Consider the following 12,727-nt stretch of genomic DNA (forward strand, 5'->3'; position numbering starts at 1 on the left):
TAAGGACGTGGAGGTCCTGGAATTCCCCAAGGCATGAGGAATGGGAAGGGCAATCTTTCAAACAGCTCCCAATCCTCGGAAATGCCAAGAAACCTCATCCTCCAAGAGAAGCAGTTTCCAAACGTTTGTATTTTTAGCAGCAGAAGCCATCTTCCGAACAAAACCTTATGCAAAACCTCAGCTACAAAACAGATCAGTGGGCTGCTCGCCCACGTAGGGCCTGGGCCGGGCCCTGGGCTCTCCCTCCAGCACCTAGTACTCCTTCCACGGGGCCCTGTGGGGAGCTCAGTTTGAAACCTGCGGCCTTTAGGGGCCTTGTGGCCCTGCAGCTAAAGCAGCCAGATAAGGTGGGGTCTCATTTAAGAGACCTGGAGAGTGTGGCTAGTCTCTGAGACCTGTACAACTTCGTTCTCCACCAGGGCCTGGCCCCCATCCCCATTGAGCTGTCTCATGCGCAGGTTAATGGAGCCGTAGGTCTTCCTGGAGCCCCTGCCCGGGATGAAGGTCCGCCGGCGGTAGAGCTCGCCCTTGCACAGGGAGACCATGAGCAGCACCGACAGGAGCATGCCGCCCACCGTGAGCAGCCCCAGGCCCGCGATGATGCACTTGTCCAGGTGGGAGCCCAGACGGGCATAGTACATCTCTAGTCGTTCCATCTCCCGTGCTGTCACTGTGTCCGGGTTGACGCGGGCCTCTCGGGGGATGGCGTACGCTGTCACCACCAGGAGGATCCCACTCACCAGGAAAACCAAGGCAGAAACGAAGCCATAATCCACCGGGCGGCTCACGGGCTCCAGGCCCGGCCCCTCCTCTGAATGTAGGGACAGATCATCTCGCTGGGATCGAGGCAGTGGGGGGACACCCCCTGGGGGACTGGGGGAGCTGCCCAGTCTGGTGTTCCCAGGGTTCTGGAAATGGGTCTCGTGCTCCTCTGAGGAGAAGCAGGCATTCTCCACACCCTCTCTGGGTGGGGCCGCTGGGCCCAGGGGAGATGGTCTCCTTGGGGCCTGGGGACCATTGCTTAGTGTCTTCAGTTCCAGACCAGGGGGAGATGCCATTGGGAAGGAGGGCCCCAGCTCATCCCTTGGCCCCTTGGCAGCTAGAAGAGAAAACAGAAAGTCAGTTGCATTTAACAAACCTCTACCAAGTACCTCCTGGTGGCAGGACATCACACTAGTCCCCAAGCATGTGAAGGTGAGTCAGGCACAGTTCCCACCTGGGGGAGGTTGTCAATGGCTTTGGGCAATTCACTTACCCTCTCTGGGCTTCAGTTTTCCCATCTATAAAATGACAATAATACTCCAATTCCCGACTTCACAGGGCTGGTGCAAGGATTTGGATAACCCATGTAAAGTACTCAGAACAGCAAGCGCTCAGTAAGTATTAGCAATGAGCTACTATTATGATGCAGGGGATTTAGATAGAGTGGATAACAGGTTCAAATCCCAGCTTTGCCACTTGAGCTTGGGCAAGTCATGTAACCTCTCCAGACTCAGTCTTCTCACCTGTAAAGTGGGAATAAAGAAAATGCCTCCCTTATAAGGTTGTTGTGAGGATGTCATAAAATAGTGCATGGGTGGTAGAAATGATGAAGGTGTTGTAGGAACAAAGAGGAGAAGGTCCAGGGAGCTTCTGGGAGTTGGTGGCATGTGAGCCAGACCTCAGAGGATGAGTTGGAAATTCTCTAGCAGTGAGATGGGATGAGGACATTGCGGGAAGTAGAATGGGGTGCCTCAGAGGTCAGCCGAGGCCAGCTCACAAAGCACTCTGAGCCACGCCAAGGAGCCAAAGAGTGACAAGGAGCTGAGGTATTGGAGCAGGGAGTGCTGGGATCTGCCTGGGTTTCAGAAGACAGGAGAACTGCCGGGATGGGAGGGAACAGAGTGGAGGACAGGAGCCAGCAGGTCGTGGATGACAGGGCTGAGAGGGCAAAGAGGAAGGAGCAGACTTGAGAGCCATGACTAAGGTCAAAGTCAAATGCCTTTATGTCAACAGAAGCAGGAGGAGGACACAGGAGGGGAAGGTGAGCAAGGGGCATGCTCTGTGCTGCAAAGAGGAGATGCCCCACCCAAGTATCTGAACACACACCTGCACAGACAGACAGCACATGGGCATTCCCACTAAAGCATACCATCTTACAGCCCGTGGGCCATATTTGGCTCATAGAAGTTTTGCTTTGGTCTGTTCATTTGTTTTTGGTGAATTAGTTGCCAATACATAAAGAGGAAAAAATTTTACATTTTAAACTTTGAATTTCTGGTTTCTCTTACACAATGGAAGAATCTGGCCACCCCATTCCCTCACAACACTCAGCTGGAGTTGGTAACTGGGTCCTCCCTTAGGCAGATCTACTCTCTCCCTGCCAGGTTCCACCTCAACCCCCTTGCCCACCTGGCCTGTATAATTCCTGATCCCACAGCAGAACTATACCATTCCACGTACACACTGATGTCCTGACGGTACACACACCCAGGGCCCAAGGCACACAATTCCCACACAGTACAGAGACCCCCCCTCCCACCAGGTGCAGAGTGGTTCACACATTCTACACACACACACACACACACACACACACACACGATTCTGTGCATTGTCATGCCTGAGTTTATTCTCTGGTGCTCTGTGGTTGTGTGTGTGTGTGGTTGTGTGTGTGTGTGTGAGAGAGAGAGAGAGAGAGAGAATACGAGCAAATGAATGAAGTGAGAATGAATGAATTGAACGAATGACTGAAACTCAAAGAGTCTCAGTGCAGGAAGGCACATTTTTCAATCTTTCTGACCTTCCTTCTAACATGAACTTGCATCAGACACTTCCTCTTAGCACACATAGGGCCTTTCATCTGAGTACAAAGCCCGTGTCCACTTACAACCCATTTCTGTCACTACGTCCCTCCTTCCAAGTCCCAATTTAGTAAATGTTCACTAAGCACCTACTACCTGTTGGGCCCTGGACTCGGCACCTCACTCAGGAGTACCTCGTATAACCCTCACCAGCTCCTCAATCAGGAATTAAACATGGCCAAGACCCCATGGTGCAAACGTGGGGGGCCAGGCACTGAACACAGGTTCCCTAAGAATTATCACCTACAACTCTGCAAACCCACACACTGGTGTCATCACCCCACACTCACTCCCTGGCTCCTCCAGCCTCGCTCAGAGACCCTCCACTTTACCCAACCGTTGAACAGCAACAGTGAGCGTTTCAAGGGCAGAGACATGTCTGAATTCCGTCTGCGTCCCCAGTCCCAGCCCACACTGCTTTCACTTTCCAGTGACTAGAAAGGAAAGGTGTGCTGGTCGGCTTTTTATTCTCAGCACCAAAAGCATTTCCTGAGTGGAAATGAGTGGAAACAGGGCCCGGCAGTGGGTGCTACATGGGTGCCCAGATGTGCCCCCCACCCTCAGCACCCTCCACATAACTCAGCCTCTAACGGGTCTGAGGAACCCCTTCCCCAGACTGACATATTGATGCCTCCATATCCCAGAGGAAACTGGGGGGGACCCAAGTTCCGAGAGTGGGGCTCTCCTTCACCCTGCAAAAACCCAAAACTTTTTCAATAGGATGCCAGAGCGAGGGGGCAGAGAAAAAAGAGGTTCCTTCTCCCTCCAAGTTAGGATGTCTGTTTCTCTGATGCACAGGTTCAGAGATACCCACCAGTTACACAAGGCCATGCCGAGTCAATTACCCAAACAGAAGCAAAAACAGACAAACTGACAACATGCCGTGCCCACCGTTCACACCCCACAACCCCACTAGTTACCCTCCCATTTCATGTGCAGTCCGACAGGTCCTGAAGGAAACACTCCAGTTCCATGCTCAGCCCCCCAGGGGCCGTCCCCACACGCAGTACCCACAGACACCTGGAAGCCACGTAGTGTGACCCACAGATCCGCAGGCCACACTAGTACCCACACCCCAGGAGGGGGCGGAACTGGTTACATATACACACACACGCACACACACGCTCACACTTTACTCCTAGGACTGCTAAGATCCAAGCCAGATAGATCCACCAGGACCCGCCGGGCCCAATGTCCCACCCACCGCTGGCACTGACACGGGGAGACGTACGCACGGCGGATGTGGATGAAGCTTCACAAAACCCAATGGACAGACACACGCAGGAGTTGTACACAAAGCCTTGGGGCGCGCAGATACGCACACGCAGGTCCACGCTGTTATACCCAAAGTTCCGCGCAGAAAGCCCCAGCACGCCGGCTGCCCACCGCGCCCGCGCGCCCGCCGGCCCGCAGTTCACACCCCCTGCTCCTGCCCTTGACCGCAAACGCTGCGGGCCGGGCCAGGCCGAACCGGACCGGGCGGCGCCCGCAGCAGGGAGCCCAGGCAGCCCAGGGAGGCCGGGTTCCGCGGGGGCCGGCGCGCACCGGGTGCCCTCGCCGCTTGTCCTTCGGCGGGCCGCGAGGTCAGGCTAGCTGTCCTTCGCCGCCGCCCCCCGCCTCGGGCCCTCAGCCTCCAGCCGCCCCTCGCGGCACCCTCTCCGCGTGCGTACCTGTGCCGGCCTCCCTCCCTGCCTCCCCACGCGGGCGGCGGAGGGCGCCGGGCGGCCGGCGGGCGAGGGTGCATCCTCCCAGGGCGCCCGCCCGCCGGGGTCTCTCCTGCGGCGCAGCCCGGAGGGCGCGGGCCTGGCCGCCACTGCCTCGCCCTCCCCGGCGCCCGCCCCCTTCCCGGCCCGGCCCGGAGCCGCTGCCGAGGCGCACGTACCTGCTCGCGCCGCGCGGAGCCGTACGGCGGCGGTGGCGGCCTCTGGGGGGCTCCGGGGACGGAGGGACAGGGGAAGGGGCGGGGGCCGGGGATCGCCGAGCGCCGCGGATGGAGCTCCGCCCGCGGCCGGCGAGGGCGCCCGGAGAGTTAGCACCGGCAGGGACGGGGAGGCGGGTGATGGGCCGGGGTAAGGGTGTGGGGGGACCAGCCCATCCTCCTTCCCCTGCGCTCGGGGCAGATCTTCACCGCCAGCGCCCGGGCTTAGGGCGCTGGAGCTTTGAGCCCGAGGTCCCCGGGCGCAGGGGCGGGGCGGGGGGGTTGCGGGAGAAGACCCCTCCCCCGCCGCCTGCCTGTCCCCACCGCCCGGGAGCCCCTATTGCGCCAAGCCCAGATGCCCTTTCCCCTCCCCACCTCTATCCCCCCACCTGCCCACACACAGCCCTCGGGTAGAACCCCGGGTCCTCTCTGAGGTCCTTAGGTCCCGACAGGCTCCTCAGGCGCGTGCGGTTCCGTGGCTCAAGGGCGCCACCTGAAGGCTGAAAGGAAGCATCTGACGAACCCCCCTGCCCCCTTTCTCTGCTCTTTTTTCCTCTGTGGGACAGAGGAGCGCGCAGCGTCAGAGGGATGTTCTCTTGAGGCACTGCCAATGGCCACACACACCCTAGACCTCCACGGCGAGCCGTGGCGGCGCCTCCTCTGGGATGCCCGCCTGGCTCTCACACACGCTCCTTCACCCGGGGGCCCCTCCACCTCCGCTCGCCCTTTGCCTTTTAACTCTGACAGTTGCGCTGTTCTGTTGAAGGGCCGGCCCCTCCATCAGGCTGGAAACTCCTGCGCTGCAGGGCCCGTGTCTGATCCCCTGGAACCCAGCAGCTGGGTGTGGGTTAGCAGGTAGTGAGTGGGGTGACATTTCCTTCCTTTACAGGGCGGAGATTAAGGTGAGTTGAGTGAAGTGCCCAGAGCACAAAATTCAAGGAGACATTTCCTCTTTGGGGGCCCAGGCCAAGCCCCGAGAGAGGTTTGGTCCAAAGGTCATGGAGTTCCCAGGAAGACTCGGTGGCCGGCTGACTTGAGTGGCCCCGGGTAGTTCCTCTTACCTCTCTTAGCCTCAGTGCCCACCTCTGTCGATGGGGATCATGAAGATGCAGGCTCTGGGGGTACTGGGACAGCCAGTAGAGGTCGGCCATCTGGGAGGACAGCCAATGAGAATGCCCTGCCCTGGCTCCTCAGCCACCTCGTGGGCAGAGCCTGACTGATCCTCCTCCAAAGGCCTGTGTAGTCCTCAGCAACCAGCGGACTGGAGGTCACCCTGGAAGCTGGGTGCCTGTGCCTTTGAGGCCAGCATAGCATAGCACCAGGGCTAGGGAGGCCTTTGTCTCCTCCCCACATTCCAGAGGCTTGACCTGTTGTTAGGGACTTCAAAGGGAAGCTAGCTCTGGCCCCAGCTCCTGTTCAAATCCCCGCTGCACCCCCACATTCGTGTGCCCTTGTGCAAAGGGCTCCCCTCTTAAGGCTCAGTTTCCTCATCTGCAAAATGGACTTAGAACGGGTCATGGGAATTTGGATGAGACACTTCCCTTAAAGTACTCACTGTTCCTTCGCTTGGTCATGCACAGTCCTGCCTTACTGCCTTTGCCTTGGCTGTTCCTTCTGCCTGGGACGTTTTTCTTCCTGATATCCCCACACTTCTTCCATCTTTGCTTCAATGTCACCCTTCCCGGACCATCCTTTTAAACAGCAGCCGCACCCTTTACTCCTTATCAGCTTCTGGCATTAGTTTCTTTGTTTATTGCCACCTGCACTAAAAAATTAAGTGCCAAGAAAGTAGGGGCTTTGCCTGTTAACCTCCCTGCTCTATCCCCAGATGCTAGAAAAGGGACTGACACCTAGGAGGTCCTTGCTAAGTACTCATTGAATAAAGAACAGAAAAAATGAGCAAATATTTGTTGAACACCTATTATATACTAGCTAACTAGGTAGTCTAACCAGGTAGACTCCATCCCTACCCTCAAGACACTCGTATTCTAATGGGAGAAAGGGATAAGGAAATGTAACATTGCAGCTGTAGTAATGCTACGAGCCAAGGCACACAGTGCTGTGCGAGCCTCAAACAAGAGTGCTGCTTTCCTGTAAAAGTGAGGACTGAGCTGAAATTGGAAGGATGAGTAGAAGGCAGCCAGGGAAGGGAAGTCCAGCAGAGGGATGAGCCTGGACAAAGTCCCTGGGGCAGAAGAGAGCATGGTGAGTATGAGAGTAGAAGGAGACCAGTGTGGTTGTCATGGGGGCTCGTTAAGGAACGTGGTAGGGGATGAGGCTGGACTTGTCAGCAGGCCAGGTCACTGCACAGCCTTGTAGGCCAAGGAGTTTGTTCTTTATCCACAGAGTAGGGGGGAGCCACTGATGAGAATGGGGAAGGGGTTAACAAAACCTTTTCCTCGGCATGGGAATTTGACCTTCAGTTAACTGTCAAGCTCTGTTCCCTGGAAACAGATAAACATATGTCTGCTATGTTACTAAGCAACATTGCTTATGATAGAAAATGACCTCCTGAGGAGGAGGCTAGAATGATCCATGTGGTGATGGATTAGAATTGGAGGTATCAATATGAATTTGTGTTTAGTTTAATATAGATGCAGATGATGATATATAGAAATAGTCATAGATATGTATATACGCGGGTTAGTATACACATGTACATTTCCTTGCTCTACCAGCTGAGAGGGTCTAGAAGCAATGCTATTCCATAGCAACAAGCACACGTACTACTGAGATATTGGTTTCTAATACCATTCTCTAATAAAAGGATCCACAGCTCCTTGGAGAAATGGCTGTTTTGAGGACTTGGGCAGGAAATACACAAGATGAGCCTGGAGTATAATCTTATAGTGCCAGAAAGTAATGAAATGCTAAACACACACACACACACACACACACACACAATGATGAGGGTATGTCAAAGAACATACGGACCAATTGAAAGTGCTCCCAGTGACCAAAGCTTGAAAATTTTAAACAACAAAATAAATGAAGTAATATTAGATTGTAATGGAAAGCATGAAATAAATATCCTTGAATCCATACTGATATAAATAACTGAAAAAATATATGAACAAATGGGAAGAAAAGATAAATCTCCCACACAGAATTCTAAATTCTATATACAGATACTCAGTCCTCAAGGAGGGGGAATATAACTCCCCAATTCTTAACTGTGGGCTGCACGTAGTGACTTCTTTTCCAAGAGAACATTATGGAAAGGGGGGAAAAAGAGTAAGTGTACAGTGGAGAAACCCCACAAACCTCATCCAGGTGGTCAAGGTCGGTACCAACTGAGGGACAGTCTACAAAATACCTGACCCGTTCTCAAAACTGTCAAGGTCATCAAAAACAAGGAAAGTCTGAGAAAGTATCACAAACGAGAGGAGCTTCAGGAGACACGACAACTAAATGTAGTGAGGCATCCTCACTGGGGCCTTGGAACAGGAAAAGGACATTATGTAAAAACTAAGGAAATCTGAATTCAGTATGGACTTTAATAATAGTGTATAAATACTAGTTCATTAATTGTAACAAATGTACCATACTAACGTAAGAAGTTAATAACAGGAGAAAGCGGGCATGGGGGACACAGAAACTCTCTGTACCATCTTTCTAATTTTTCTCTAAATCTAAAACTGTTCTTTAAAAAAATAAAGTTGTTATTTTTAAACACCCCTGCTAGGTAAATTGCATCTGGACTGGGAGGAACTGTACATACCTGGTGGAAAATTCATACTTTGGGCCTCCTGAGCATGGATACTCATGTAACTGGGTATGGCCAAAGATGTTGGCTCCCCTGGAACATGAAGCGTTTAAGCCAGTATTGTTCCTGCACGGCCTGATGGGGATTTCCTCTTGCACCTGAGGGTACTGCTTGGCTGGATGAAGCAAGAACTCCTGCCGAGAGGAACACCTGATAGCATTGAGTGCTATGCCTGCAAGCTGATGTTCCTGTCCTATATCCTTTAGAGTAGGTCAAGGCCAAGTGTGGCTGATGGCCATCTGTTGAGTCTGAGTGCGCAGTTGAATCTAAGAAGATCCCTCTGTGGACGTGGCAGCAGGTGGGTGATAAGCAGGGGAGGGATGTGATCAGAATGGCATTGTGAAAACATTCTCCCTCTGGCTACTCCCAGAGGCAAAGGAACAGAGAGAAAACAGACCTCGTGGGAGGTTATTGTGGTCATGTTGCCACACAGTAAGTCCTCCATCAAAAAGCTGCAACTGTGTATCTGTGGAGACCTGTGATCTGTGAGAGAGAGAATGGGACCTCTTGTAGAATATTACAGTATCACTTAATTCAGAATTTACCAAAGGGTGGTGGCATATGACATGATTTTAGGTGCTATAATATATAGATAAATATTGCTGCATAATAAGCCACCCCAAAACTTAGCATTTTAAAAGAAAGTCATCATTTATTTGCTCACAGTTTGAACTGGTCTCAGCTGGGGCAGCTCAACTCTCTTCTATATGGTGTTAGCTGGGGTGACACAAAGAGTGGGAGCTGGCTGGAAAATCTCAGGTTGACCGTGTATCTGTGAGCTTGGTTTTCACTGTCAGCTGGGTTTTTCCATTCTCTTCCACATGGCCTCTCCACGTGGTTAGCTTGGGCTTCCTTACACAATGGTGGTCTCAAGGTAGTCAGAGTTCTTACATGGCACTCAACTTGCTCCAGAGCACAAAAGGAGAAGCTGTTGGGTCTTCTAAAATTGAGCCCTGGAACTGGCACCTCATTGCTTCTGCTGAATTCTATTGCTGTGTGCAGGTCCCAGGCCAGCCCAGATTCAAGGGGAAAGTACAGATACTGGGAAGCATGCCCTGAACTAGGAGCTGGGCACAAGGGCAGAGCTAAATGACATCTCTGAGTCCTACTTTCTCTATCGGAGAGATAGGAATAACTCTGCCCTCATGTCTCAGGGCAGATCGCCTACAACTCTCATATCTTAGTACCCAGTGAGGGTCACGGAAGTCCTGTCTCTGCCATGTATGGAGCAGATATGATCATGAACAGGGTAACACTTGGGAAAGAATAAGACATTTAAATACATAGGTAGGGGGATTATGGAAAGGGCTTGGATGGGGAAATTAGGGAACTTGGCTTCTGCTCTAGCTCTGCTGCTATATTGTTAGGATATTGATTTGACTCCTGTAATAGAGATTCAAAATAATTGTGCCTTCAGTAAAACAAAATTTATTTCTCATGTAAAAGTCTTCTTGGCAGTTGAGGCTGACATGGTGGTTCACCAGTCACACCATCCCCTACCTTGTGGTCCAAGACAGCTGCTCCAGCTTCAGCCCTTATCACCATGTTGCAGTCAGCAGAAGGAGGACCTGGGGGAAAGGGAGGCACCCTCTTTCTGCCTTTTAAGGGCACAACCCAGAGACTGAACACATCACCTCCATTTGTATCCCATTGGTCACCATTTAATCACACGGCACACTTACCTGCAGGATGTCTGGGAAATGTAGTCTTTTGCCATGTGTGAAAGGACGAAGAGATATCAAAGGATAACCTGTAATTTTTGTCATAGCTGCTGGTTTGCTTGGGCACCCACATCCCCACCTGAGCCACAGTTTCTTCATTTGCAAACTCATTCATTTGTGTAATATACACACAGAGGTGTGTGTGTGTGTGTGTGTGTATAAGGCAAGTGATATAAAGAAAGATTTTTGAACCAGTCGATTGCTACTGGGCCTCTTACCTGCTGGGCCCTAAGCCCTGAGAGGGCAGGTGTGAGGTCCTTCTTGCTCGTCACTCCATCTGCAGCATCACGGCAGGGTCTGGCTCCTGCAAGCCATACTATTGGCTGCCCACGGATGATGAATGGATGGCCATTCTGGCTTTCGTATTGGGTGGTGACATTTTCCCCACTCAGGGATTTAAGTTCTTTCCCTTTCCAGGTTCCACCTCCCCTCCCCTCGGCTTGCCAAGCCTTTCTGAACCTATCAAGTAAAATGTGCTCCGAGCCAGAATCCTGAGAGTGGGATTAAAAATAAATGAAAGTACATCAAAACAAGTTAACCACAAGAAATGGCTTTCCAGGGTAATTAGGTGTCAGTGCTAATGCCAAGGCCGGATGACCGGATTCTGACTTCCAAGTGCTCCTCTCAGTGCCGCCACTGTGTAGGGCAGAGGGCAGTTTGAGCCCCTGCCTGGCCCTCCACTCTTTCAAGACAACAGGCAAGACCCTCCTGACACAAGTGAGGAAAAACAGGTTCTACTTCCAGCTCTATTGCTGACCTGCCAGAGAAATCCTAGGGAAATCCATGCCTCTCTGAGCCTCGGTTTCCTCATCTGTAAAAAAGTTCTTATTAATAGGATCTACCTGAAATCATCTATAAAATGCAGATAATAATGGTACCTACCTCATAGGCAGAGGTTCCCAAACTTTCTCAGTTCACAGAACCCTTAGCATCTTAGTAATTTGTTCATTGTGCAGGGCCCAAAGAAATACCTAACAGTTGTTTATTAAGTAGTTAGCTTTAAACAACTTAATAATAGTTGTTGGCATAGTATCTGACAGATGTCATTGTATTATATTTCCCTCAAGATTTTAAATATTTTGCAGGGTCTCTGTGAGTTTTCTACAGTGCCCCAGGTGCCTCAGCACACAGTTTGGGAATTGCAATCATAAAGTTTTTTTTTTTTTCTTTTTTGAGACAGAGTCTCCCTCTGTTGCCTGGGCTAAAGTGTCATGGCTTCAGCCTAGCTCACAGCAACCTCAAACTCCTGGGCTCAAGTGATCCTCCTGCCTCAGCCTCCTGAGTAGTTGGGACTATAGGTGCGTGCCACCACACCTGGCTAATTTTTTTACTTTTAATAGAGATGGAGGCTCACTCTTGCTCAGGCTGGTCTTGAACTCCTGAGCTCAAGCGATCCTCCCACCTCTGCCTCCCAGAGTGCTAGGATTACAGGCGTGAGCCACCGCGCCCTGCCGAATCGTAAGGTTTTAAAGATGAAAGGAGGCTATGTATGTCAAGTGACTCACTTTGCCCAATGGCACGTGGCAAAAGCAACAACGTGACTGTTCTAAGCCTAAGCCTTAAGAGGCCTCACGTGGTTCCGCTTGCTCTCTTATCCTTTGTCACTGCCAAGAGAAGAACATGCCCTATCAGCCTCCTGATTCCAGGAGGACAAGAGATGTGCAGAGCAGACTCAGACCTGTAGGTCTACAGCCCCAAGCAAACCATACCAGCCAACCCACAAACCCACGAGCGAAAAAAAAAAATGTTGTTGGAAAGTATGGAGTTTTGGTGAGGTTTGTTAAAAAGCACTCTTGCGACAAATCCAACCTCTCCATCTGTGGCAAATTCAGTATCTCCAAGAGCAGATCTGATTGGGCCACTTGGTCACCACCCTGAACACAGCTCCTAGAATACCAGAATACCAGGATCTCCCTCCTGTCCAGTCTGTAGATAGCTGCCTCGGACGGGAGCACTCATCTCTGTTCCAGGCAATTGTCCCATGATTTCAGGGCCAGGTGACACACAGCCTGGTGACCTGCCAGGAAGGAATAATTTCTGGCCCCATGTATTCGGAAGGGGTGTGAATGTGGCAGGCAGGAGTTTCTCAGATCCTCTTTGGTTCTGAAGAGTGACAACTGAACTGGGAGAAACTGCACATAAAATTGTGCCTGCACACACAGTCACATGGCAGTCAGAATGCATCTCAGGCTGGAAACCCCAGAATACAAGAAATGTGACGTTCCTCGCAACACACTTTGGTAACTATTTTGAGCCTCATTGTCCCTAAGAGGGAAAGGATGAGGCCCAAGCTCACAAAGAAAGTTTGGTAGAACTGGGGTGAGAGCCCAAGTGTCCTGGCTGCATGTATAGTGCCTCTTTTCCTGCACAGTTGGTCTTAGCCTTGGAAGGAGCCCCAGGTCCCACCTCCAAGCCAGTGGAGCCCCTTCTCCAGTCTCCCCGATCATCTGGGCTATGCTTTTGCACTCCACTGACTGAATGC

The 12,727-nt window shown here is 51.9% G+C and overlaps 1 protein-coding gene across 1 annotated transcript; it reads right to left on the reverse strand.

The window, feature by feature from the left end:
- Positions 1 to 359: 359 nt before the first annotated feature.
- Positions 360 to 1,094, reverse strand: TMEM74B (transmembrane protein 74B). Its single transcript, XM_069495432.1, has one exon. It carries the CDS (start codon positions 1,056 to 1,058, stop codon positions 360 to 362), a length of 699 nt encoding a protein of 232 aa, XP_069351533.1. The 5' UTR covers positions 1,059 to 1,094.
- Between the last annotated feature and the right edge of the window lie 11,633 nt (positions 1,095 to 12,727).

This window comes from Eulemur rufifrons, chromosome 20 (assembly GCF_041146395.1).
Source record: "Eulemur rufifrons isolate Redbay chromosome 20, OSU_ERuf_1, whole genome shotgun sequence".
NCBI classification, from domain to species: Eukaryota; Metazoa; Chordata; class Mammalia; order Primates; family Lemuridae; genus Eulemur; species Eulemur rufifrons.

Bases quoted from the DNA above. Each gene is read 5' to 3' on its own strand.
- TMEM74B (XM_069495432.1), bottom strand. From the start codon at position 1,058: ATGGCATCTCCCCCTGGTCTGGAACTGAAGACACTAAGCAATGGTCCC.